At 44.9% G+C, this 25,823-nt stretch overlaps 1 protein-coding gene across 2 annotated transcripts in view; it reads left to right on the top strand.

Annotated features, from left to right (window-relative positions):
- Positions 1-25,823, top strand: part of LOC139376171 (arf-GAP with GTPase, ANK repeat and PH domain-containing protein 3-like) — a 222,046-nt gene that overhangs the window by 73,137 nt on the left and 123,086 nt on the right. The window contains exon 1 of one of the 2 annotated variants that reach the window (XM_071118438.1): positions 12,811-14,149. The exons of the other annotated variant lie outside the window; for it this stretch is intronic. Coding sequence (XP_070974539.1) covers positions 12,811-14,149 — 1,339 coding nt within the window. Of the gene's footprint in view, positions 1-12,810; positions 14,150-25,823 lie in introns of those variants that run through there. 2 annotated transcript variants of the gene reach the window in all.

Raw genomic sequence — 25,823 nt, forward strand, 5'->3', positions numbered from 1 at the left:
TATATAACTATTTAATTAGACCTGTGCTGAATTAAATGCAGGAGATGCTATTTCCCTGAAGATAGCCCAAAGCCCTCAAGTTGGTTCAAAGTGAAAACTGTCTTCCTTCAGAGAGGGACATTTATTTCTGACAGATTCCATAATTTAATTGAAGGTACAGTTTGCAGAGTGTAAATATACATTTCTTTTAGGGAGTTAGTTTGCCAGACTAATACTGCCTTTTACTTCTATTTCATTGGTAATTGAAATTCATTTGGCTGTCTAAACATTCATCCCCTAGGCCTAACATAGTTATTAAGAACAAAATGAGATGCTGTGCATGATGATGCATGTCTTGCATTTTTTTGTACTTTATTACTTATTTGTATTACTTTTGAAGTAAGTCTACACTTTCTAGAGTTTTCTCATTCCCTCTACCACCACCACTTCTAATACTGCTCCATGGGATGTTCAAAGTGTCAGATTTTTATAACCCAATCCCGATCTGTACTTCTCCACGACTTTGTGCGTGACCTGTTTGGAGAGCTCCTTGGTCTTCGTGGTGCCCCTTGCTTTGTGACACAGGAGCGATGGAGAGAATTAGGCAAACATGTATGCATAACAAAAGCTTTACCGTGGTAACCTTAAGCATGAAACAGGGATAATCTGAGTGCCTATAGATTGCCTATAGGTACTTGTCAGTCTGAGGTCGTTCCGTCTCTTGCTAGTGTACCAGCTGTCCAGCGAAGACCAGAAGACTGGTCTCAGCACCCGTGTAACGGATGTGATCATACATTGTAACTCTCTTACTTTGTGTTTTTAAAGAAATGACTGTCCAGCCGACGATCCCATTAGATTGGTGTTTATTCTGACGATAGACTCGAGGAAGCGCATTAGATGTGCAGGACAACAGTGTGTTGATGGCTGGAGATTCATGGTTCGTTGCTTGCATGTCAATATCAGACTGGGGATTTAGTCATCAAACAACAATGACAAAAACTGTTCAAAATACAATACATGTAAGTAAGATAGACACAAGGAAGCACAATAGATGTGCAGGATAACAGTATGTTATAATGGCTGTAGATTCGTTGATTTGTCTGTTAGCATGGAAATAACTGAATTAGCAGGGAGCTAATGCAACAATTACAATTAGAGCATACTAGCTATCTCGCTCATACAGCAATAACATACAAAAGCACACCCCAGGATGCCCTCGATATCTAACAGGCGCCAAACACATACGATCTCCCGCTACCTGCAAGCATGACCAATGGCATAACACCCTCACTGATATGTAAATTCAACCAGCCAATAGGAATACATACTGTAAACATTGAATACATATTTCTGCAGTGTCAAGTGGAAACCTAACTAACCCTGTTACACTAGAACAAAAGACGTACCTGCTGTGTACCGACCTGGTACCAAAGAAACCGCCGTTTCTACTTATTTTTTACGTCTAAGTTTTGCGCTTGAAAAATGTTTGCGTGATAATGTGCACTAGCTTATTAGGTAGCTCGCTATCTAACTTTTAGCTTTCTAACTGAGCAAGGCAGTCACACTTCATATGAAAATAGTGGAACAGTAATAATTGCAGAACAATGCACACACAGCACGAAATACTTTACCAAGCTATCCGTCATTAAATCACAATGGATACGTTTTCATGAAGCAGCTGCCTGCAACTGGCTGCCGAGAGTCGATGCAGTGTCTTTATTTTCCCTAGCTAGCATAACAGCCAACTGGTGAATCATGCTAACAATTTATCTAACATTAGCCAGCTAGCTAAAAATGTATATGGGCTATATAAAAGATTAAAGATAGTGAATTCAATTTTCTTTGTCGTCTTGCTAGCTAGTTATCTAGCTGTGGACATCTGGCTAGTATCTACAAGGGCATTTCTACTAGGGTGTGTCAACATGGCCATACTCATATTCGTTATAATATCTGACAATTGATAATCGTGATACTCATGATCGGGGAAAAAATGTAATGCTTTAAAATGCCCAAGTAGATGTTGGAAAAAATACCTACAGTGCATTCAGAAAGTTCTCATACCCCTTCCCCTTTTCCACATTTTGTTACGTTACAGCCTTATACTAAAATAGATTCATAAAACATTTCTCAGTCTACACAAAATAATGAACATTTTAAACACATTTTACCCCATAATGACGAAGCGAAAACAGCTTTTTAGAAATGTTTGCAAATATATTAACAATAAATAAACAGAAGCACCTTATTTATATAAGTATTCAGACCCTTTGCTATGAGACTTGAGATTGAGTTCAGGTGCATCCTGTTTCCATTGATCATTCTTGAATTTTCTACAAATTGATTGGACGGCCAAACTGAGCAATCAGGGGAGAAGGGCCTTGGTCAGGGAGGTGGCCAAGAACCCGATGGTCACTCTGACAGAGATCCAGAGTTCCTCTGTGGAGATGGGAGAATCTTCCAGAAGGACAACCATCTCTGCAGCACTCCACCAATCAGGCCTTTATGGTAGAGTGGCTAGACGGAAGCCACTCCTCAGTTAAAGGCACATGACAACCTGCCCCTAAAGGACTCTCAGACCATAAGAAACAAGATTCTCTGGTCTGATGAAACCAAGATTGAACTCTTTGGCCTGAGTGCCAAGCGTCATGTCTGGAGGAAACCTAGCACCACCCCTACGGTGAAGCATGGTGGTGGCAGCATCATGCTGTGGGGATGTTTTTCAGTGGCAGGGACTGGGAGACTAGTCAGGATCGAGGGAAAGATGAACAGAGTACAGAGAGATCCTTGATGAAAACCTGCTCCAGAGCGCTCAGAACTTCAGACTGGGCGATGGTTCACCTTCCAACAGGACAACAACCCTAAGCACACAGCCAAGACAATGCAGGAGTGGCTTCGGGACAAGTCTCTGAATGTCCTTGATTGGCCCAGCCAGAGCCCGGACTTGACCTCGATCGAACATCTCTGGAGAGACCTGAAAATAGGTGTGCAGCGATGCTCCAAATCCAACCTGACAGAGTTTGACAGGATCTGCAGAGAAGAATGGGAGAAACTCCCCACGTACAGGTGTGCCAAGCTCCTGTAGCATCATAACCAAAAAGACTTAAGGCTGTAATCCCTGCCAAAGATGCTCCAACAAAGCACTGAGTAAAGGTTCTGAATACTTTTTTAAAATGGTGATATTTCAGTTTTTTTTTCTTTTTCTCTAAAAAACTGTTTTTGCTTTATCATTATGGGGTATTGTGTGTAGATTGATGTGGGGGGGGGGGGGGGGGGGACAAATGAATCCAGTTTAGAATAAGGCTGTAACGTAACAAAATGTGTAAAAAGTCAAGGGGTCTGAATACTTTCCGAACGCACTGTATATTCAAATCAAAGTTTATTTGTCACGTGCGCCGAATACTACAGGTGTAGGTAGACCTTACAGTGAAATGCTTATTTACAGGCTCTAACCAATGGTGCGGAAAAAAGGTAGGTATGTGTGTGTGTGTGTGTAGGTAAGTAAAGAAATAAAACAACAGTAAAAATACATTTGAAAAAAGAGTAGCAAGGCTATATACAGACACCTATTAGTCAGGCTTATTGCGGTAGTATGTACATGTGGGTATGGTTAAAGGGACTATGCATATATGATGAACAGAGAGTAGCAGAAGCGTAAAAAGAGGGGTTGGCGGGTGGTGGGACACAATGCAGATAGCCCAGTCAGCCAATGTGCGGGGACACTGGTTGGTCGGGCCAATTTAGGTAGTATGTACATGAATGTATAGTTAAAGTGACTGCATATAAGATAAACAGAGAGTAGCAGCAGCGTAAAAGAGGGGTTGGCGGGGCACGCAATGCAAATAGTCCGGGTAACCATTTGGTTACCTGTTCAGGAGTCTATTGGCTTGGGAGTAAAAACTGTTGAGAAGCCTGTTTGTCCTAGACCTGGCACTCCAGTACCGCTTGCCATGCGGTAGTAGAGAGAACAGTCTATGACTGGGGTGGCTGGGGTCTTTGACAATTTTTAGGGCCTTCCTCTGACACCGCCTGGTGTAGAGGTCCTGGATGGCAGGCAGCTTTGCCCCAGTGATGTACTGGGCCGTACGCACTACCCTCTGAAGTGCCTTGTGGTCGGAGGCCGTGCAATTGCCGTATCAGGCAGTGATGCAACCGGTCAGGATGCTCTCGATGTTGCAGCTGTAGAACCTTTTGAGGATCTCAGGACCCATGCCAAATCTTTTTAGTTTTCCTGAGGGGGAATAGGCAAAGCATCGTCGTGCCCTCTTCACGACTGTCTTGGGGGGTGTTTGGACAAAACTAATGTTGTTGATGTGGACACCAAGGAATTTGAAGCTCTCAACCTGCTGTACTACAACCCCGTCGATGAGAATGGGGACGTGCTCTGTGCTCCTTTTCCTGTAGTCCACAATCATCTCCTTAGTCTTGGTTACGTTGAGGGAATTATGGCACCACCCGGCCAGGTCTCTGACCTCCTCCCTATAGGCTGTCTCACCGTTGTCGATGATCAGGCCTACCACTGTTGTGTCGTCAGCAAACTTAATGATGGTGTTGGAGTCGTGCCTGGCCATGCAGTCGTGGGTGAACAGGGAGTCCAGGAGGGGACTGAGCACGCACCCCTGGGGAGCTCCAGTGTTGAGGATCAGCGTGGCAGATGTGTTGTTACCTCCCCTCACCTACCTGATCCAGTTGCAGATGGAGGTGTTTAGTCCCAGGTTCCTTAGCTTGGTGATGAGCTTTGAGGGTACTATGGTGTTGAACGCTGAGCTGTAGTGAATGAACAGCATTCTCACATAGGTGTTCCCATTGTCCAGGTGGGAAAGGGCAGTGTGGAGTGCAATAGAGATTGCATCATCTGTGGATCTGTTTGGGCGTATGCAAATTGGAGTGGGTCTAGGGTTTCTGGGATAATGTATGTTGATGTGAGCCATTACCAGCCTTTCAAAGCAAATCATGGCTACGGACGTGAGTGCTACGGGTCTTTAGTCATTTAGGCAGGTTGCCTTTGTGTTCTTGGGCACATGGACTATGGTGGTCTGCTTGAAGCATGTTGGTATTACAGACTCAATCAGGGACATGTTGAAAATGTCAGTGAAGACACCTGCTAGTTGGTCAGCACATGCCCGGAGCACACGTCCTGGTAGTCTGTCTGGCCCCACAGCCTTGTGTATGTTGACCTGTTTAAAGGTCTTACTCACGTCGGCTACGGAGAGCGTGATCACACAGTCGTCCGGAACAGCTGATGCTCTCATGCATGCCTCAGTGTTGCTTGCCTCGGCGCGAGCATAGAAGTGATTTAGCTCGTCTGGTAGGCTCGTGTCACTGGGCAGCTTGCGGCTGTGCTTCCCTTTGTAGTCTAATAGTTTGCAAGCCCTGCCATGCCCGATGAGCGTCGGAGCTGGTGTAGTATGATTCAATCTTAGTCCTGTATTGATGCTTTGCCTGTTTAATGGTTCGTCGCAGGGCATAGCGGGATTTCTTGTAAGCTTCCGGGTTAGAGTCCCGCACCTTGAAAGCGGCAGCTCTACCCTTTAGCTCAGGAATCAGGAGGATAGAGTTGTGGTCGGATTTACCAAATGGAGGTTGAGGGAGATCTTTGTACGCGTCTCTGTGTGTGGAGTAAAGGCGATCTAGATTTTTTTTCCCTTCTGGTTGCACATTTAACATGTTGATAAAGATTTGGTAGAACTGATTTAAGTTTCCCTGCATTAAAGTCTCTGGCAACTAGGAGCGCCGCCTTTGGATGAGTGGTTTCCTGTTTGCTTATTTCCTTATACAGCTGACTGAGTGCGGTCTTAGTGCCAGCATCTGTCTGTGGTGGTAAATAAATAGCCACAAAAAGTATAGCTAAAAACTCTCTAGGCAAGTAGTGTGGCCTGCAATTTATCACAATATACTCTACTTCAAGCGAGCAAAATTTAGAGACTTCCTTAGATTTCGTGCACCAGCTGTTGTTTTACAAATATGCACAGACCGCCCCCCTCGTCGTGTGCTGTTCTATCCTGCCGGTGCTGCGTGTATCCTGCTAGCTGAATATCCATGTCGTCATTCAGCCACGATTCCGTGAAGCATAGAATTTTCCAGTTTTTGATGTCCCGTTGATAGGATATTTGTGATCGTACCTCGTCTAGTTTATTGTCCAATGATAGCACTTTGGCGAGTAATATTGACAGTAACGGCAGCTTTCCTAGTTGCCTTCTGCGGGTCCGCACGAGGCATCCGGCTCTTCGTCCTCTGCGTCGTTTCCTTTTGCGAATAATTGGGATGTCTGCCCTGTGGGGTGTTTGGAGAATATCGTGTGAGTCCTGCTTGTTGTTGTTGTTGAATAAATATTTGCCTAATCCGAGGTGAGTGATCGCTGTCCTGATATCCAGAAGCTCTTTTCTTCCGTAAGATACGGTTGCAGAAACATTATGTACAAAATAATTTATAAATATCGCGATAAAAAACGCCATATCCTCTGGCGCCATTTTCATGGCCCTTTTTATAGACCAAACAAGCTGCAGATTAGGGAATGTCTGACCTGTCTGTTTGTCCTCAACTTGCAGCAGGCTGACAAGTTTGCTATCAGTCAGAATGCACATCGGCATTTCATATTTTTTCCCTACCCTCACCCCACTTGTTAGATATAATGTACATTGATAGCTTGATAGCAAACATCTTTGCCATTTGATTTATCATAATTGCAGGCTACAGGAGGTGTCAGCAGTCTGAATGATCAGACCAAAACAGAGAAGTGAAGGTGAACGGGTGAAATTACACTTAACAAAAATATAAACGCAACTTGAGCTGAAATAAAATATTCCAGAAATTTTCCATATGCACAAAAATATAATTTCTCTCCAGTTTTGTGCAGAAATGTCTTTACATCCCTGTTAGAGAGCATTTCTCCTTTACCAAGATAATCCATCCACCTGACAGGTGTCACATATCAAGAAGCTGATTAAACAGCATGATCATTACACAGGTGCACCTTGTGCTGGGAACAATAGAAGGCCACTCTAAAGTGTTTAGTTTTGTCACACAACACCACAAGTTTTGAGGGAGAGTGCAATTTGCATGCTGACTGCAGGAATGTCCACCAAAGCTGTTGCCAGATAATTTAATGTTAATTTCTCTACCATAAGCCGCCTCCATCGATATTTTAGAAAATTTGGCAGTACGTCCAACTGTCCTCACAACCGCAGACCACGTGTAATCACTCCAGGCCAGGATTCTTGCTTCTTCACATGTTGAATTGTTGGAGACTAGCCACCCGGACAGCTGGTGAAACTGTGTGTTTGCACAATCAAAGAATTTCTGCACAAATTGTCAGAAACCATCTCCAGTAAGCTCCTCTGTGTGCTTGTTGTCCTCACCAGGGTCTTGACCTGACTGCAGTTTGGTGTTGTAACCTACTTCATTGGACAAATGCCAACTTTGATGGCCACTGGCACACTGGAGAAGTGTGCTCTTCACGGATGAATCTCAGTTTCAACTGCACTGCGTTGTATGGCTTTGTGTGGGCGAGGGATTTGCTGGGATGTCAAGGTTGTGATCAGAGTGCCCCATGGTGGCGGTGGGGTTATCGTATGGGCAGGCATAAACAACAAACACAATTACATTTTATCAATGGCAATTTGAATGCACAGAAATACAGTGATGAGCTCCTGAGGCCCATTGACATGCCATTCATCCGCCGCATGTTTCAGCATGATAATTCACGGCCCCATGTCGCAAGGATCTGTACACAATTCCTGGAAGTTGAAAATGTCAAAGTTCTTCCATGGCCTGCATGCTCACCAGACATGTCACCCATTGAGCATGTTAGGGATGCTCAGGATCGACGTGTACGACAGCGTGTTCCAGTTCCTGCCAATATCCAGCAACTTTGCACAGCCATTGAAGGGGAGTGGCGTTTCACAGTCCTACCGGTGTGTCTGTGCTATTATACACTGTAGACATCATAATAGCTAGGTTTCTATCCAATTTACAACAGAATTTCATGCCAAAATTCTAAAATCTGCATAAAACAATATGCACATTTTCCACCAGAGATGTGTTTCCATCAAACAGACTTTTTGTGGATAAAAGTCTGTGCGTGATGATGTAGTGCACATAAAAATAACTTCTGCCACTAAATTCCCATGTACCGAAAGAAAAATACAAATTAAATGGGTTTCCATCACATTTTCAACTCTAATGAAATGTTGGGTTATATATAGCAAATGTGCCCACTCTGGTCTTGGCGCTTTAACCAACAGTTCTCAGACACAGTGCAGGTAGGCTACCTACATTTTGAGATTATTATGGAGAACAGTGATGTAATTAGTATTTGTCAAGCGGCAGCCAAGCATCGATCATCATGTCACCAGATTAAGACCTTCGATATTTATTGGAAAAGAGCATCAAGCTCGTCGCCTTGCAGATTCACCGCCCTGTGAAGTTCAGAATGTATTTAGTCTGTAGCTTAATAAACTGCATGCTTTCCCGTGTCGTAGTGGGAGGACCACACAACGTATCATTGTTTGACTTCAAGGTTACCTCGATACGATGGTGATTAAATCAATATTTGCACATAAAGGCACTTCCACCTCCATTTCCTGCGGAATTAATTTTACCTACACAAAAATATCCCACCATGTCGAACAAATTTGTTTGTTGGCGTTTATAAAATTGTACCGGCGTTTCGTGTTTCCATCAGCCCGGTCGCTACTTTTTTTTTCATGCGTCAGGTAATTCTTCCACATGAATAGGTTGGATGGATACATGGTTAGTGACTAGGACAAATGAGAACACAGACACTAACACACAAACACACACACACACACACACGCATTGAAAACCCCCAGACATGGCCGGTCTGTCAAGAGTTACAGAACTGGGGCTACAGGATGTGTGTAGCAGCACTCTGTCTACAAAGTGAGAGAGAAGAGAGAGAAACACACCACCGCTTGTCCTCTGTTGCCATGAGGGTATGGACGAAGAATGAGAGATCTAATGGCTGACCAGAGCTTATTAATGGATGTCCATTCTGGCCATGGGGCAAAGGATTAGCCTAATAATCCAATCAGTGTGTTGTTTTAGGTATAGGCCCTATAGACCCCTCCTCCTCAGCTCAGCGGATTACCAGGAGGAGGAAACGGATCCGAGTTCCATCACCTGATGCATGGTTGTCGTCTTCCTGACCAGGTCAGTGTGTTAGGATACAACTCAGCCCAACCACAACACTTCAGAGCTGTCTGCCACGAAGTCTCCTGCGACTACATCATACACAGGACCAGGGCAATTACGATCTTTTGGATCCAGAGTTTGTTTCCAGTGGAAGTTGAAATAGAAACCTGAGAGGAAAGAGAGAATATGAAAGAAAATAGGGAAAAAGAAACAAGACGATGATGGAAAATAGGAGCTGGGTTGTCAGTCATTTTGAAGCGTGAGGGTTGGAAGGTGAATTTGTATGGCTCGGTTGTGGCTTGTGGGCCCTTTGCTCCGCTAGGAGGAATAAGACAAGTAAGTGAAGTCGTGCCCCTTGAAAGTCTGGGACAATGATGCTGTGTTTCGGGGTCCGCAGACGGAACAGGCACCACCACATCCACTGGAGTGAAGAGGACTGTCTACTGGCTAATGAGACGCAGGTTATTTCCAACCCTGCCTACCTGGACACAGGTAACAGAAACCTGTACACGACACGCTGCGCAGCAGCAGGTTAGCAGATCGTTATGACTAACAGCTGAGTTGAAGCAGCAAGCTCTCAAAGCAGTTGTTATCTGGAGTATGAATCTATTTGCCAGCTATTATTTGAGCAGTGTTTTCATTCAATTTGCCTCTGACCATTTTATGAACATTTACCTTGTGCTTTTGTGAGGATATTCTTGCAAAATCAGAAAACCTTTGGCTTGTTTCGTATTTGAGAAACCTGTCTGAAAGGCGGTATCCACAACCTAGACTTCCTGGAAATATGCTTGGGAGGTCTTGAAGGGGGCCTTCCCCACATAACAATAAACTGTACCAGACAATGGCATGACGGTGTATGAGATGACAGTGACCATTGTACTGTATGATTGTGAGTACATCCACCACTTCTACCACACTATTTCTCATACTCCGTTTCTACTCACGTTATGCAATAACGACACTTGCTAACACCTAGATGGAGAAATAGTTTTCATGTTAGGTATAAAGTCACCTTTTGTCAAAAAATAGGCTATTACTATTTTGAACACCAGTAGTGCAAGCGTTTGAGAACATGTTTTGAATCTTTCAAGGGCCTGGTGTTTTTCTGTATAGAGAACAGTTGGTTGTTTTCCTTTCATATGATTCAGTTGATACATGATGTCTGGGTGCTGTTTTGCAGTCAGTCAGATATAATCTGTACAGATGTCCTGTCGGAGTCATGGCCTCGTACAACCCCGGTTCTCTACATGTGCTCTGATGACTAATTACTATAGTATTTTATAACAACATGTTCACATAATGTTGTTACTAGTATAATTGCAATAAAACTACAAAAAAGGGTATAAAAGCAACTAAAAGAGTTACCATAATATATTCCGTTTTTTTGGTGCCATGTATGGATTTTTTAGAAAGAATTCTCAAGGTGTGTTCCTAAATCGGGTACCTTATTTTTGCAGTACCAGCCTACTTATAAAGGGGCTTCATCTAAAGTGAGGCTATTTTCTAGTGGCCCTCAACAGTATGTTTCCCTCTGTAACCTCGATGGTGTACTGCTTTTGACTGCACCATCAATTGCCTCAGTGTCCCACGGAGATAAGAATATTGAATTTGTACTGTGCTGTTATTGACTGGTTCCCATTTGATTGGCCAAGCCTAATTGAACACCAAAAGCTCTGCCAAAGTAGAATGTAGAGCTGGAATGTGGCAAATTAATCAGTGAAATGACATTAAAATAACAAGTTTATTGCAACCAATCTGTTACTAACAATGACTTACGAGCTATTAAATTGTTCCCCTCAAAAGGTTAATTTACTTCGTCAGAGATGGCCCCAAAAAAACAGATTTGGAATTATTATTAGTTTGTTTTCATACAAAAGTCGTCACTAACTAAGTCTTTCAGTAATTAACAAAACTGTAAAAAAATAAAATGCCCCCTGCCATAAAATGTATCTACATTTAGCGCTGTCGGGTTAGGTGACTGTGATTCATCTTACTTTCACACAATTAGGCTACTCTGCCTTGAGCTTTCCTAGTGTTTGTTTTTTACAGTGAGAGCTACAGAACATTTTTTTCCCCTAATCTTGCCCTTTTAAAGCTATCCAACCCACCTGTGTGCGACCCATGTAGTCTGCCTTTGGCGGACCCTAGGATTAGCAGTGCTTTAAGTAGCGTCTAAAACCTGGATATATGGATGCTGTGTGCCAGGAATTCACTGGTACTTCCACTCCCTGTTTCTCCTCCTCCTCTCGTGAGCCATGGGAAAATCTCAGCCTTTTTTTTCGTGTCCCCTCTCCCCGTTTGTTTGGTTGTAGAGAACTTGATGGAAAGTGAGACTGGGCGAGAGAGAGCGAAAGGGAGACGGGGAAGGTAGAGAGAGGCACAGAGGGAAAGACTGAGAGGGAGGGAGGCCGAGAGAGGCTCTGGAGACACAGTTCTCTTTCATAGCAGTTTGTTTTGGGGATCCTGCCTTTGTTGACTGCAGCAGCAGCAGTGGATGCTAAGCTCCCTCTTCCCTGGATCCTATTCTTACTGTTCACTGTCGTCCATTTTACTCTGTTGGGGCTGAAATGCCTCTAGAGATCCCGAGGGGAAACTCGGTTCAGGGAGTTAGTGTGCTTTAATGCTGAGCGACGACCCCGTTTGGATCCGGTCCTTGTTTTCCAACTGTCCCGAGGGGTAGGGAGGCTACTGGAAAGTTCAAACAGACATACTCCCTCAAGCTATGTGCAGCAGGCAAGGGCTCGGAGATGAAGAGTTTTGTCTGCGCCGGTCGGCAGAAAAGGGATTGCTCATAACTCACAACTTGCCAAGAAGGAGAGGATGTCTCAGTTTTTCAAATTTTGCTCAAGGCCTCACAGGTATGACCAACATGCATTTGGTTGTTCCAAGGCAAACACTGGAAGGGTTGTTTTAGCTGTTGCTCACCCTCACGTCGGACAGGTACAAGTGGAACAAAGTAGAAATGAGGAGAGAGTGCAGCCAGTGACCCACTGTCCTTTAGCCTGTTGCGGTGCTGCTGTTGAATGCGGAGTATAAGGCTCTAGGGTTATGCAGCTGGCACAGAAGCTTTGCTCAGGCTTGTTTGACTTATTATCATTATTTTTTTCATGTCAAAGGTTAAGGATTATGCCTGGGGTTGGAATGCAGCCAGGAAGTGAGGGACTCGGAGAGCAACCGTAAACACCACCACACTGGGGAGAGGAGTGTGAGTGCACATGCGTGTGTGTTTCAATTGGGCTAGATTGTGCATGCCTGTGTGTGTGTGGGGGAGTGCAGGGCCGTGCCATGCTACTACTGAGCAGTCAGGCAACGGAGCGGACTATCCCCGGGGCCACAAGTAAAGCTGTCACAGCCCACCAGTCAGGAGGAGGTAAGACCGCGGTGGACCACATTTCTGTCATCCTGAATGGAACTCTGGGCCGTGAGGAGGTGGGTTCGAGGTCGGTGGCTGGCCAGGCCGCCCGATATGCAGCACTGGAGCAAAGTCATCCTGCAGCCGGGAGCACTAGGGCACGACAGCAGGCGCTGCAGGGGGAGGAGGGACGCTTCAGCCTGGGCAGGATACGGCAGGATCTTGGCAGGTGGCCCTCCCTGAGCCACACAGGCAGAGTGGAAAGGAGGAGGGAGGATGCAGTGCAGGAGGAGGAGGGGGAGGAGGTAGAGAAGGAGGATGGGGGGGAAATGGCAACGGACCGGTTTCTCCAACTGCAACAGCCCTCCAATAACTCAGCAGCTCCAGCAGCAGCCCAACCTTCTCAGTCAGACTGGGAGACTACAGCGGTAGGAGTAGAGGTAGATACAGCCACAGCAGCTCCAGAGCAACAGAAAACCCAGGTAGAAACCCAGGGACAGGACATTTCTCCCCAGTACGAAGGGTCTCTCCTTGGGCATAATGGTGGTGTTCTGGCCGGCGGTGGCCGTCTACCCCGGGCAGTGCTCCGCAGGAAGCCATCCCAGGACAGTGCTGCGCCAGACAGCAGGAGGGTGGTGAGCATGTATGGAGCCCCAGCCTGGCAGCAACGAGGCTCGCTAAGTGACCAGGACAGAACAGACAAACCCAGGAGGCCCAGGAGTGTGTGCATGCTGGGAGGCCCCAACCTCAACCCTGCCCTGTTGCAGCCTGGGTCCCACAGGTCCCACTCCCAGCAGAGCTCCAGAAGGGTGGCTACAGGATCTCTGGACGGTCCCCCCCAGCAGTGCTGGACCAGGAGGGCAGAGCTGCGGGCGGTGGACGGCCTCAAGCCGGGGGTGCTCCCTCAGCGGACAGTGGCTGAGGAGAAGGTGGTCCCCAGGGTCCTGCAGCAGACCTGGAAACAGAGACCAGTCAGTATGACAATGTTGGAGCTGAGGAAGAAGGCCTCTGGGTCTCAGGACGAGCTGGATAGCCATAGGGGAAGCCAGGTTAGAGGTCTGTTCGGCCGCTGGAGGATCTTTGGCCGACCAGCCCAGGACAAGGAGAAGGATAAGGAGGGAGCCCGAGCCCCAGGTACCAAGCCCCCCAGCAGGCTGGACGTCCCCAAGAAGACCCTGAGCTCCTTACGCCGGAGTCTCAGTTTGCGGATCAGGAGGAACCGGCCGTGGGGGAGAGTGGAAATATCCGAAGTGACGGCAGAGGAACGCTCACGCACTAAAAGTATCGGGCAAGAGACATCTCTCCCCTCGCGGCCCTTCTCCTACCTCACCGGGAGGTCCCTGCCACCCCCTTACGAGAGGGACAATGATGGAGGGATGCAGGACATTCAGTACCACAGCCAGGGCAAGGTCAAGGTGATGGAGGTGCCCCTCTACCCAGCCAGACTGTCCTCCTCCACTAAACCAGCCCATGAAGAGCCCAGCGTGTGGCAGCTCATAGCCAGCCACTTTAGGAGGAAGGAGCAGCAACAACCGCCCAACGGTAAATGTAAACTCCAGCCCCAACCCCTGAGCAAAGAGACTGGCAAATATCCCCTGGCTGGGAATAAAAAGCCTCAGTTAGTTTCCATAGAGACTCTGGCAGGCATCGACTGCAGCAAAGGTCAAGGTAAGATTCCCTGTAAGATTGATGAATATATATTCCCCAGCACTTATTGCCCCGAGTTCTGTACAGCCCCCCCCCCCCCCCCCCCCCCCCCTCCCCCTCAACCACTCTGTGAAAAAAGTTCCCTTTTTATAGTTCAACAAGAACAGGGGTATGCTGCTCTTAGGAAAAAGGGCAAATTGAAAACACATGGAAGGGAAAGTTTAGGATGAGGTGGCATTTCAAGGCTTCGGGCCCCAGAGGTTAGAAACCATTCCTCTTTTAGCTTTTGCGTTTTGTTGATGTACTTTTCCCTCCACGCATTCCGTTTCAAATGCAGTTGTGTTCTTATTTGGCTAGTAATTACTGAAAACTTTTTGCATCACAGAGTGTATGTATGTCATTTGGATTACTTCTACCGAGAGAGATGAGGGTCTTGCCTGTTCTCTCATATGAGTTTGCCTTGTCCGTTTATGATGCTTTAAGTTAACATTAGCTGTTTGGTTAGTAACAGTATGGGTGGTTGGTACTGTACTATATAGTCTGCTCCAGAATCTCTGTTTCCCAGAGACTGAGCCAGTGTGGTTGGTAATGCATGCTCTAGCTAATGCCGCTGGCCTCGTAGGGACACAGCTAAAAGCAGGAGGCATTAAAATGGTCAACGGTGGTGACGTGCCATTGAGATGCTTTTGGCACACAACCAGGGCTAAATTAGGAGGGCTTTACACACTTTAATGATGGGGAACTGAGAGAGCGACATCTTAAGCACTGTGTTGAGCTAGCCCAAATCAAAATCAGGTTTTATTTGTCACATGCGCCAAATACAACAGGTGTAGGTGTACCTTACCGTGAAATGCTGACTTACAAGCCTTAACCAATGCAGTTCAAGAAATAGAGTTAAGATTATTTTTTTTTAAATAAACTAAAGTAAAGAAATGTAATAATCTAAAAGTAACACAAGAAAACTACATAACAATAATGAGGCTATATACAGGGGGTACCGGTACTGAGTCAATGTGCGTGGGTACAGGTTAGTCGAGGTAATTTGTGAAGTGACTATGCATAGATGGTAAACAGCGAGTAGTAGCAGTGTAAATAGCCAATATAAATTGTCCGGGTGGCCATTTGATGAATTGTTCAGAATCTTACGGCTTGGGGGTAGAAGCTGTTAAGGAGCCTTTTGGACCTAGACTTGGCACTCCGGTACCGCTTGCCTTGCGGTAGGAGAGATTACAGTCTATGACTTGGGTGACTGAAGTCTTTGACATTTTTTTGGGCCTTCCTCTGACACCGCCTGGTATATAGGTCCTGGATGTCAGGAGCTTGGCCCCAGTGATGTACTGGGCTGTACACACTACCCTCTGTACGGTCAGATGCCGAGCAGTTGCCATACCCAGGCGGTGATGCAACCGGTCAATATGCTCTCGATGGTGCAGCTGTATAACTTTTTGAGGATCTGGGGACCCATGCCAAATCTTTTCAGTCTCCTAGTGCTGCTCTTTTAGCGTTGACAGTGTGGGATCCAGTGTGCATTTGAGAAGTTACTCATCGAAGTTGAATGAGAAACGCAACAACGAGCTATAGCGATTTGTCCATGTGTTGAAAATACTTATGTTTGCTGTATATCCCTTGCAGTTTAGTTACAATCTGAATTAAGCATGGCTCTTTTCATAAAGGCGTTAGCAGATGACACGTTGCACAATGTTGAACTTGAAAACCTGTATCTGATAGGTTTGCTCCAAGTTCATCACACAACACACGCTCTAGTGTTACGTCATATTTACATAATTAAGCAAAATCCACCATTCAGGCCTCCGTAATCTTCAAGAGAAGAATGAAAGATGAAGGTTTGAAAGGTTTATTCAAATTTAGTGACGTTCAGATTGAAAACGGAAACTTTTAGGGAACCATGTCTTAGTTTGTTATGCATACTTTCTCTGTGAGGGGAAAAAAACACGCCTGACAACGTTAGAAGTACTTTGGATTGATTGGCTTTAGCAAAAGTTTGTTCCCTTCTGATCCTTGGCTCTTAATAAGGGTGCACAGGTACACGTCATGATTTGCAATTTTCTTTTGTTTTCCCTTTAAGATTTGTTTTTTTATACCAAGGTCACCAAAGTCTTTGTAGTATTGTAGTAGTGTTAAGTGCACATTTAGTGATATCTGTGACTGTCTATGTAGTGTAGTCGAACTTGGAGAGGGCAGTCGGTCAGGCAGTAGGAATGTAGGTGTGTCGTTCACACTGACTACAAGCTAGGTGTTCAATGCCAAGGGCGGGCCTAACTGCCTGTCTCTACCTGCCTAAGTGTTTGACAACCCTACCTGCATGGTTGCAAAATGTATCCTAAAAGCTCTGAAGTCCAGCCCTTAGTTAGCGCACACACACACACACACACACACACACACACACACACACACACACACACACACACACACACACACACACACACACACACACACACACACACACACACACACACACACACACACACACACACACACACACACACACACACACAAACAAACTGCAATAGCCACATTAGTCGGCATTACAATATAATTTCTCTGGCTATTGATGAGCTGTTTTCCAGGATGCTTTTTTTCTCTTTGTTGGTGTAACCCCACACCACGGCTGAGGTGTTGAGGCCCCTGTCCCCACTCACCTCCTCACTCCCACCCTCACCCCACACCACGGCTGAGGTGTTGAGGCCCCTGTCCCCACTCACCTCCTCACTCCCACCCTCACCCCACACAGGTTTGGGATAGGGTCAAAACAGAAAAACAACTCCACGGTTGAGTTTAGCCATTAATTAAGATTGGCCTTTCTAACTCATTGTGGACAGATGGCGCAGCGGTCTAATCAGCCAGCTCCTGCTCCATGTACTGCGAGTTCAATCCAATGATTCATGTATACACTAGATGACAGACAGGAGCGCTGTTTTGAAGCTACTGCACCTCCATCTTGGCACTCCCCCACCTTTGTAAAAACTATTTTGGAAGCTATAGAAATGCATTTATTAATGTCTAGATTTGTTTTTGCTATATTTGTTCTATTACAGACACCTTCATGCATACTTTTAAATTATATTATGTGAGTTAACATACAAATGTAAAAATATATTAAAACATTTTCCTTAAAGTATAATTTTTTGACAGTTCTAATGTGACTGTTCACACTATATAAAAAAAAAACGTAAATACACTGAACAAAAAGTGTTGGTCCCATGTTTCATGAGCTGAAATAAAACATCTCAGAAATGTTCTTTGTGTACAAAAAGCTTATTTCTCTCATGTTGTGCACAAATTTGTTTACATGCCTGTTAGTGAGCATTTCTCATTTGTCAAGATAATCCATCCACCTGGCAGGTGTGGCATATCAAGAAGCTGATTAAACAGCATGATCATTACACAGGTGCACCTTGTACTGGGGACAATAGAAGGCCACTTTAAAATGAGCAGTTTTGTCACAACACAATGCCACAGATGTAGCAAATTTTGAGGGAGCGTGCAATTGGCATGCTGACTGCAGAAATGTCCACCAAAGCTGTTGCCAGATAATTTAATGTTAATTGCTCTACCATAAGCCGCCTCCAATGTTGTTTTAGAGAATTTGGCAGTACGTCCAACCTGCCTTACAACCGCAGACCACGAGTGTGTTCTTGGTGACCTTCAATGCTGCAGAGCTTTTTTAGTGCCCTTCCCCAGTTCAATACTGTCTCGGCGCTCAATGGAGAATTCCTTCGACCGCATGGCTTGGTTTTTGCTCTGACATGCTCTGCCAACTGTGGGACCTTATATAGACAGGTGTGTGCCTTTCCAAATCATGTCCAATCAATTGAATTTACCACAGCTGGACTCCAATCAAGTTGTAGAAACATCTCAAGGATGATCAATGGAATCAGGATGCATCAATTTTGAGTTTCATAGCAAAGGGTCTGAATACTTATGTAATACTTACGTAATACTTATGTAATACTTATGTAATACTTATGTTTTATATGTTTTATTAATGTGCAAAACAGTCTATAAGCCTGTTTTTGCTTTGTCATTATGGGGTATTGTTTGTAGATTGAGGGAAGAAAATCATTTAATCCATTTTAGAATAAGGCTGTAACGTAAGAACATTTGGAAAAAGCCAAGGTGTCTGAATACTTTCCGAATGCACTTTATCATTGGTTCAATCCCAACTCTGGGCACTCATTGTGGACGGTTTTAGGTGTGTCTCCTGGTGTCCTGGGGACCTGCAAATACGAAAAATGTCAACTTAAATCTGGATTGATGTCTCTGTTCATACAAAATGTTCAGCCATTGTGAAGGATGGCCAAAAGCATTTCTGTTTCCCTAAATCTTGTCTTTCTACTATTCTTGAGTTTGAGTCGGGCCTCTGAAGACTCTCTGTCAGAGTTGTGTGAAAGATGTATCTGATTTATTTAATTCCCTCAGCAGACCTTTTTTGAGCCAAGTTCCTCACTACTGATTAGGTTTACCATTATGACAAACCGAATGTGTCAACTCCCAAGCAAAACAGCACTGACAGTGTGATAATGCAAACCCACCTGCTGGGAGAGGAGTGGAGGGCGGGTTGAGTGAGTTAGTCAGAGACAGTCGAGAAGGAGATGGGATATGGAGGCTCTGCTAATACTTGAATGTGACTCCTTATTTGAGCGTCTGCTGCCACACAGATCCCCAGCTACATTTGTCTGCTCCGCAGGACTGCTTGAGACTCAAACTATGCTGCTGCTACTCACCTCTCAGGGGAAATAGCTTCTCAGAATCAAGTTATCAAAACCCATTGACATGCTGGAGTCTGAGAGACCACTCCCAAATGATGTGTTAGGGGTGTTTAAAGGGCCAATCTGAAGTTGATACATCATTTTTTTTTGCACTTCTAAATGAATGATATGTACCCATTGATTCCTGAAGAATATAACTTCGGAATGGCTCAGGAGCATAGTTCCACTGTACCCCATCAGAACCCAAAAATATAAACTTACTCCAATGTTTGTAAACAAGGTAAATGTAAACAAACACTATGTAGCCTCAAAACATGGCTAAAACTACACTTTGTTTTTTATCATGGATAGTCAGTCCTTGCATCCATAGCTCTGTCTATGAATTTAAGTGGTTACATTTCTCCAGCCCCATCCCTCAGCTGTTTACCAAAACAGGGGCGGTGAATATGCTTTGTGCTGATTGCCACTTTGATGTTATGGTGATGACAGAACTGCACAGTCGAGATAAAGGCTGGGGTTAAAGAACGCCTTTCTGTATCGGTACACAGGTCAAAGTTGAGTTCCTGGGGCTATTTGCATTGAACAGGTAACCAATGGTTACCCGGACTATTTGTATTGTGTCCCCCCCAGCCCCCCTTTTTACACTGCTGCTAATCTCTGTTTATCATTTATGCATAGTCACGTAACTATTAATTCGTGTACATACTACCTCAATTGGCCCGACGAACTGGTGCCCCCGCACATTGGCTACCCGGACTATCTGCATTGTGTCCCGCCACCCAACACCCCCTCTTTTACGCTACTCTCTGTTTATCATACACTGCTCAAAAAAATAAAGGGAACACTAAAATAACACATCCTAGATCTGAATGAGTGAAATATTCTTATTAAATACTTTTTTCTTTACATAGTTGAATGTGCTGACAACAAAATCACACAAAAATTATCAATGGAAATCAAATTTATCAACCCATGGAGGTCTGGATTTGGAGTCACACTCAAAATTAAAGTGGAAAACCACACTACAGGCTGATCCAACTTTGATGTAATGTCCTTAAAACAAGTCCAAATGAGGCTCAGTAGTGTGTGTGGCCTCCACGTGCCTGTATGACCTCCCTACAACGCCTGGGCATGCTCCTGATGAGGTGGCGGATGGTCTCCTGAGGGATCTCCTCCCAGACCTGGACTAAAGCATCTGCCAACTCCTGGACAGTCTGTGGTGCAACGTGGCGTTGGTGGATGGAGCGAGACATGATGTCCCAGATGTGCTCAATTGGATTCAGGTCTGGGGAATGGGCGGGCCAGTCCATAGCATCAATGCCTTCCTCTTGCAGGAACTGCTGACACACTCCAGCCACATGAGGTCTAGCATTGTCTTGCATTAGGAGGAACCCATGGCCAACCGCACCAGCATATGGTCTCACAAGGGGTCTGAGGATCTCATCTCGGTACCTAATGGCAGTCAGGCCACCTCTGGCGAGCACATGGAGGCGTGCGGCCCACCAAAGAAATGCCACCCCACACCATGACTGACCCACCTCCAAACTGGTCATGCAGGAGGATGTTGCAGGCAGCAGAACGATCTCCACGGCGTCTCCAGACTCTGTCACGTCTGTCACATGTGCTCAGTGTGAACCTGCTTTCATCTGTGAAGAACACAGGGTGCCAGTGGCGAGTTTGCCAATCTTGGTGTTCTCTGGCAAATGCCAAACATCCTGCACGGTGTTGGGCTGTAAGCACAACCCCCACCTGTGGACGTCGGACCCTCATACCACCCTCATGGAGTCTGTGTCTGACCGTTTGAGCAGACACATGCACATTTTGTGGCCTGCTGGAGGTCATTTTGCAGGGCGCTGGCAGTGCTCCTCCTGTTCCTCCTTGCACAAAGGCGGAGGTAGCGGTCCTGCTGCTGGGTTGTTGCCCTCCTACGGCCTCCTCCACGTCTCCTGATGTACTGGCCTGTCTCCTGGTAGCGCCTCCATGCTCTGGACACTACGCTGACTGACACAGCAAACCTTCTTGCCACAGCTCGCATTGATGTTCCATCCTGGATGAGCTGCACTACCTGAGGCACCTGTGTGGGTTGTAGACTCCGTCTCATGCTACCACTAGAGTGAAAGCACCGCCAGCATTCAAAAGTGACCAAAACATCAGCCAGGAAGCATAGGAACTGAGAAGTGGTCTGTGGTCACCACCTGCAGAACCACTCCTTTATTGGGGGTGTCTTGCTAATTGCCTATAATTTCCACCTGTTGTCTATTCCATTTGCACAACAGCATGTGAAATGTATTGTCAATCAGTGTTGCTTCCTAAGTGGTTTGATTTCACAGAAGTGTGATTGACTTGGAGTTACATTGTGTTGTTTAAGTGTTCCCTTTATTTTTTTGAGCAGTATATATGCATAGTCACTTTAACCATGCCTACATGTACATACTACCTCAATTAGTCCGACTAACCGGTGTCTGTATATAGCTTCGCTACTGTATGTAGCCTCGCTACTGTTATTTTTCAGTCTTTTTACTATTGTTTTTTTATTTCTTATCTATTGTTCACCTAATACCTATTTTTTTTACTTAAATTTGCTCTGTTGGTTAGGGCCTGTAAGTAAGCATTTCATTGTAAGGTCTACAACACCTGTTGTATTCGGTGCACGTGACAAATAAACTTTGATTTGATTGAGAGTTGGACAACCCTCCTTTGTGCAGAACCATGTTTATGGTATGTTGTCAACGTGGGGTTGGCGTTACAGAAAATGTTAGCTTATACGTCAATTTAACTTTCATTGCTACATATTCTACTAAATCGAGTCAGCTAAGACTGAACCCAAGGAACAAAATATCTCTCAAAAATCCAAATGTGTCTACCTCGGGTTAAAATGAGAATTCATATCAACACCGGTGTCCAGTTTAGCTCAGAGGAAATGGTTGATACCAAGCCTTCAGCAACCGACAGCTTAGACCAGACCCTTAAGTCAGCTTTGCTATAGCCCTCCACAATGGGATAGATTGGTCGGCAAGCATCCACCTCATCCGCCTCTCTGTCTGCATCACTAGTGATTCTGTTTGTCACTTACCTATCCCCTTAGAGTGAAATTACATTCTGCTGTTCAGAGCTCTACAGATAAGAGCTGTAGCAGAATTGAGCCGACAGCTTTGTGAATTGGGCTGCAGAGTCATAACAGTTACAAGATAGGGATATGATTCAGGAACAATTATGACAATGGAGCTGCTGCTCAGTGTAATTATACCCTAGGCCTAGTCAGAGGCAATGCCAGTGGGTAACAACCCACTATGTGGTTACCAATGAAAGATGTAAAAATACGCATTCCAAGCTAAATTCACACTCTGTAATTTCCAGCTTGTGGGGAAAAAATATCTTGGCCTCGGAGCAACGTGGAGGTTTAGACCTCATGGTTGTCCTCCCCTCTCATTCCCCACTGACAACACACACACACACTTACACACCCGCGCACGCACACCCTCAAACAGAGTGGTATTTTCCTCACATTTTCAGAACTCAATTAGGGGGGGGTACTAATCATGCCTCACTGCCCTCGGATTGAATAGTCATTTTTATTAGAGTGGACGTGAGCGGTGAGGTAAAAAGAAAGACGGGACAAATAAGCAGCAGCAGTTTTCCGTCTCACACAAACAAGGGCTCTGGTGTCCTCTGGAGGGTGCATCACTGACGTTGGGGCTCGTTCTGTTCCGTTTCCACATTCTGGGTAGCGATGGGGTGCTCATTTGTAATGGAGGAAACACATGCATTCTATTAGCTGTGTGAGGAAGGGCTAAGGACAAGTGTTTTTGCCACTCTGTATGCTACATCAATCTGGATAGCCACAGCATGTAGGCCTAATATGTAACTTGTGTAGCACAAACAATGTGTCACGTGTTTTTTTTTAATAAAAGATAGCTAGGTAAAGCTTTGAGTGAATGAATGCTACTTGGTCTTCTATATCTCCTCTGTTCTTCTGCCCTCTGTGTTCCATGCCTTTTTTTAAAGTTATTTTCAAAATGAGTGGTGGTGTTATGGTCAGTAATAACACAATGTTCCATTCTGGTGTGGCGCCCCAGTGTCCTAACTCTCTAAGTGGTCAACAACACTATAGAGACCCTTTTGTATGATGACCCCTAATTCTACTGGATAGCCTGTCTATTTCTGGGGTCTTCTCTTGTGTGTTTGCCCCTCTTTCAGAGATTCAAGAACAGTGGAATCTACCGTTGCAGTTTAGAACAAAGCTTTTCAAGTCAGAGTGCTCTTGTAATGGGTTTCTGAAGAGTTGCATAAAAGAGCTCCAATCAGTGTTTTTATTCGTCCTCTTGTCTATATCTTAAAAAAAAAGAAAAAAAAGTAATCTTGACAAAATGAGTGGAAACCTCATTTAAACTGCTCTCTACCACTTGTGAAAAACACTCCCTCACTCACTCAAGCGGAGTGTCAGAACTACTGAGCCTAAGGTTTTCCACACATTTTAGTGCTTAGATCTACGCGTGTTCGTGCTCTTGGGGTGGTCCGATTTTTCTTTTGGAACGACACGCACCTTCTGTAACATGATACCCTCTCTGGTCCTTGCAACATACACAAGGGGGCAATAGCAGAGAGAGATTTTCTTGTTGGTGTGTTCCCATTTGTGGGAATACAAAGAAGAATCAAAGAAGAATCATGTTTAAAACATCACCACTGTTAGTTCACTTCAATGAAATGGCTAAAAACAGCAGGCAAACAATCTTTTTAGCTTCCCACATCACCCCCATGTGGAATAATCCGATTTATCACAAAATAATATGCAAATATTATTTACTTGCCAGCGTAACCTACAGCATCATCCCAGTTTAATATGCTGCTGGAATGTATTCACACCCGTATCAGCTAAAAATAGAATGCCATAATTTATGCTCAGGAAGAAAAAGCACATGGTTTAGGGCTGTTTAAGGTAGTCACTCAGTAAAATACTTTTTGTGGGGGCGGAGGTTCTAATAAGGCTACAGTGTTGATTGGTTTATTGTTTTAAAAGTCGCTAAGATTATATTTGGTTATCAATGCAAAATAGGCGTCTTATTTAATGCCAAGCTAAACCAAAACAGTAATATTGAAGTTTGAAGTGATTTTGTAGACTAGCTTCCCACATCGCCATGTGAAAGAATCACATTTATAATTCAAATCAAATCAAATTTATTTATATAGCCCTTCGTACATCAGCTGATATCTCAAAGTGCTGTACAGAAACTCAGCCTAAAACCCCAAACAGCAAGCAATGCAGGTGTAGAAGCACGGTGGCCAGGAAAAACTCCCTAGAAAGGCCAAAACCTAGGAAGAAACCTAGAGAGGAACCAGGCTATGTGGGGTGGCCAGTCCTCTTCTGGCTGTGCCGGGTGGAGATTATAACAGAACAGGGCCAAGATGTTCAAATGTTCATAAATGACCAGCATGGTCGAATAATAATAAGGCAGAACAGTTGAAACTGGAGCAGCAGCACAGTCAGGTGGACTGGGGACAGCAAGGAGTCATCATGTCAGGTATTCCTGGGGCATGGTCCTAGGGCTCAGGTCCTCCGAGAGAGAGAAAGAAAGAGAGAAGGAGAGAATTAGAGAACGCACACTTAGATTCACACAGGACACCGAATAGGACAGGAGAAGTACTCCAGATATAACAAACTGACCCTAGCCCCCCGACACATAAACTACTGCAGCATAAATACTGGAGGCTGAGACAGGATGGGTCAGGAGACACTGTGGCCCCATCCGAGGACACCCCCGGACAGGGCCAAACAGGAAGGATATAACCCCACCCACTTTGCCAAAGCAATTCACTAATATGCCGCGGCAAATATTCTTATACTTGCCGTTGTAGCCTACACTGTTATTCCAGTTCGATATGCTACTTGCATGTATTCACTCCCGCATCAGCTACAAATAGAATGTCATCATGTTTTGGTCGCGGAGAAAAATATATGTTTTTGTTTTTACCAATAGCCTGGGATCACAGGTTGTAATAAGGCTACGATGTTTGATTTGGCTGAACAGTCGATGAGATTAGAAGGCGTATAGGCAAAATAGGCTACTTTGATTCAGCCTATAGATTCAAGGAACCAAGCGAGCTTCAGTGCCTAGACATCACTGCCTCCACCGCTACGCAAGGAATGATATGGCAAGTTACCATTTTCATTTGGCACGGGAGTACTCGGATGTCGGAGTGCACTGCAAGGAGCTGCGCCTTTTGTGAGGAAAAACGACATTGCTACGCACCGTATGGTCCGTCTCTGTAGGGTATAAATCGGCCTTGAAGAGCATGTTCTAACATGTTCAAGAAGATAGTCAAACTGGTAGTGAGAGGGCTTAGCAACACAAGGGCTGCTATTCAGAACCGCTCTGTGCAACACAGGTTGAATCCACCTCGGGCGATGCACTCCTCAACCACGAGGCCTGTTATTGCATACAGGAGTAATGTCCGTGTATTAAGTCAACCTTATTGCTTCTACAACTACATTTATCAAGGAAGAATCTAGTGAACAAAAAAACGATTTACTTTCTTAATTGGAAAAAAGTGTCTCAAGTGAAGTCTAATGGTGTTTTGGAATGGCTTCGATTAGCCTTGGAGGAACACAAAATCAATGTTCTTCAACAATTGATCCTACATCCTGCAAATGTTTTAATTATCATGTAAGAGGCCCTTATTCTCGACTTACACGACTACTTATGGATTGGACAACCGCTTTCAAATAATGAAACATTTTGTTTATGGCCAAGTGCACTTCTTAGATGCCTATAAATGGGTGCTTGAATACAGGAAATTAGTCTCAAGGGTACATCCATTTGAATTGCATCACTTTTTGACAGAAAACCTTTTGATTTCAACAAAACTTTCCTTACATGTTTACCCATGGAAGAAGTGGACAGAAAGTGACTTTTTGGACCAGAATGCAAAGGTGCTCAAAGTTGACCCATTTTGCATACCCCACCATA

The sequence above is a fragment of the Oncorhynchus clarkii genome, chromosome 20 (genome assembly GCF_045791955.1).
Source record: "Oncorhynchus clarkii lewisi isolate Uvic-CL-2024 chromosome 20, UVic_Ocla_1.0, whole genome shotgun sequence".
In the NCBI taxonomy this organism is placed as follows: Eukaryota; Metazoa; Chordata; class Actinopteri; order Salmoniformes; family Salmonidae; genus Oncorhynchus; species Oncorhynchus clarkii.